This window comes from Aplysia californica, unplaced genomic scaffold, assembly GCF_000002075.1.
Source record: "Aplysia californica isolate F4 #8 unplaced genomic scaffold, AplCal3.0 scaffold01249, whole genome shotgun sequence".
Classification (NCBI taxonomy): Eukaryota; Metazoa; Mollusca; class Gastropoda; order Aplysiida; family Aplysiidae; genus Aplysia; species Aplysia californica.
Genome location: NW_004798519.1, coordinates 133,822 through 136,485, shown reverse-complemented (window position 1 = coordinate 136,485; position 2,664 = coordinate 133,822). Strand labels below are relative to the sequence as shown.

The 2,664-nt window shown below is 44.6% G+C and overlaps 1 protein-coding gene across 1 annotated transcript in view; it reads left to right on the top strand.

Moving 5' to 3' along the window:
• Positions 1-2,664, top strand: part of LOC101859066 (POU domain protein 2) — a gene marked incomplete at its 5' end in the record, with an annotated part of 19,568 nt that overhangs the window by 10,108 nt on the left and 6,796 nt on the right. Inside the window, 2 exon segments of the mRNA XM_005112371.2 lie at positions 501-646; positions 2,312-2,512. Of these exon segments, the coding sequence (XP_005112428.2) occupies positions 501-646; positions 2,312-2,512 (347 nt within the window).

The window sequence follows — 2,664 nt, the reverse complement described above, 5'->3', positions numbered from 1 at the left end:
TCCATTTTATTTTTAAAAATTTATTTGTTTATTCATTTATTTATTTATTTATTTATTTATTTATCTTTTCCACTGCACAGCCCTAAATGACATCAGAGCTACCCTTCTCCCTCCGAAACCTAACATAGACAACACACTCTATGGAAAATTACAGCAACTGCAGCAAACCTGCACTTATCCTTGCATGGCATTGGACAGAAGGGCGAGAGCCCAGCTGTTGCTGGATCGATAACGACAGGGTGGGTGGTCGGCCGGTGCTCTGGTGTGGTTTGCTTCTTCTTTCCTATCAAACATCTATCCATCTTTATGTCCTTTCCTTCTTTTTTGTGTTTGTTACTCTCTCGTAACACCTCTAATCTTCGGCATGTATATGACCTTATTGCGTTGCAAGCGCGTAAAACGCTTACTAAAAAAGATAACGACAACAACAACAACAACAACAACATTTATTTACCTGTGCATGTATGTACATATGTGTGTATGTTTGTCTGTGTGTGCAGGTTTCACACAGGGTGACGTGGGCCTGGCTATGGGCAAGCTCTATGGCAACGACTTCAGCCAGACGACCATCTCCAGGTTTGAGGCCCTCAACCTCAGCTTCAAGAACATGTGCAAGCTCAAACCACTGCTACATAAGTGGCTGCAGGTAAAAAAAACAACTCCTCTCTGTTCGCTTTAAGACCATCTCCATTTTTTGTTTACAGTAAAAATTTGACATCTTTTTAAGCTCACTCTTTGTTTTGAACGGTTTTCACTGTTATTAAAAATGGAGATACGACAAGAAAACACTGAGGTAAACTCTCAAACCACTGCTGTATCAGCGCCGTGGAAAGTGACATGCAGCTCTTGCAACACAATGCTGTCATACAAGTGCCGAAAATATAGAGTATAGAGGCCTTACAACTAGAGGGTAACAAAAACATAAAAAAGAATGAGGAGAGACTTCAGCCAGACGACCATCTCCAGGTTTGAGGCCCTCAACCTCAACTTCAAGAACGTGTGCAAGCTCAAACCACTGCTACATAAGTGGCTGTAGGTAAACATTCCAGTCTTTTCGCTTTAACCCTTCCAGCCCCAGCTATTTTTGTTCCAATACAGCTATATTTCAGAAAAAGAGGCATGCATTCTAAAAAGTGATGTAGTAGGCTATCTTTGTAAAGAGGTTTAAACAATAACATATAACAATGCTTAAAGGTAAATGAACAAATATGAAAATTCAAGATTAGTTAAGTTCACTAATTTTGAAAAATGCGCAAATTCGGTACCCCCCGGAAACTGAGAATAATGCTGTTGGGACGGTGGGAGGGTAGAAGCACTGCTGAAAATAGACACGCATGGGGCTGGAAGAGTTAAGAACGTGTGTAAGCTCAAACCACCGCTGCATTCAAAGTGGGTTCAGGTGAAAACTCCAGTCTGTTCGCTTTAACCTTCCCTCTCAACTCCCAGGTCTATAACTGCCAGGCTTTGTTTCGTCTGCCAGCTATTTATGTCATGTTACTAAATTTGAAAATTTTGTGTGTTGCGGTTTCTTTATCTGTGGTGTTTGTTGCCTGTGCTGAAAAAAATATTTTGTCAAAATTCAAATTCCTAAAGGTTGAAAAAAAAGCAAGAGAAAATACATAGTTTTGAGTTAGGCAAGAAAAGATTCGTAAAGTTGGTGGTATAAATGTTAAAAGAATGAGTTTTTTCCCCCTACTGGTGGCGTCGGTGGCCTAGTGGTTAGGCTACCGGACATAATCGTGAGGTTGTCCGTGGCCTAGTGGTTAGGCTACCGGACTCATAATCGTAAAGTTGTCGGTGGCCTACTGGTTAGGCTACCGGACTCATAATCGTGAGGTTGTCGGTGGCCTAGTGGTTAGGCTACCGGACTCATAATCGTGAGGTTGTCGCTGGCCTAGTTGTTAAGCTACCAGACTCATAATCTTGAGGTTGTCGGTGGCCTAGTGGTTAGGCTGCTGGACTCGTAATCGTGAGGTTGCGGGTTTGGGGGTTTGAGCCACGGGCCCGACGTTGTGTCCTTGGGAAAGGCACTTTACACAAATTTTCCTCACTTCACCCAGGTGGGAATGGGAACCCGGCCAAAGACAGCGAACGATCTTGTCAGTATGTTTGTGTTTTAGCGCCTATAAATGGCTGCTTGCACTGTACGCTTCCCAGGAAGTTGAGATTGTTTCAGAATGCTTTCAGGTCTGCTGGGGTAATAGTATAGATTGTGAAGCTCATAGAGCTTGCTGTTGAGCGGGGATTTGCACTATACAAATGCTACCTATTATTATTATTACCCGCAAACTTTTGTCTTTCTCCGGTCCAGGATGCTGATGCCATGTCTCGCACGTCCACTCCGCTGTCGCCAGGGGGCGTAGCCGGTGAGGGTCTGGGCCGCCGCAGGAAGAAGAGGACTAGCATCGACACTTCCATACGGGTGGCCTTGGAGAAAAGCTTCCTGGGTAACCCCAAGCCAACGTCGGACGACATCACTCTGATCGCAGACTCGCTCAACATGGAGAAGGAGGTAGGCTGGTGGGTGGTTGTTGGTTGACAGAAAGAGAGAGAGAGAGAGGGAGGGGGTGGGGGAGAGAGAGATGGAGAAAGAGGTAGGGAGATGGGTGGTTGTTGGTTGAGAGAAAGAGAGAGGGGGGAGGGAGGAAAAGAGAGAGAGAGAGA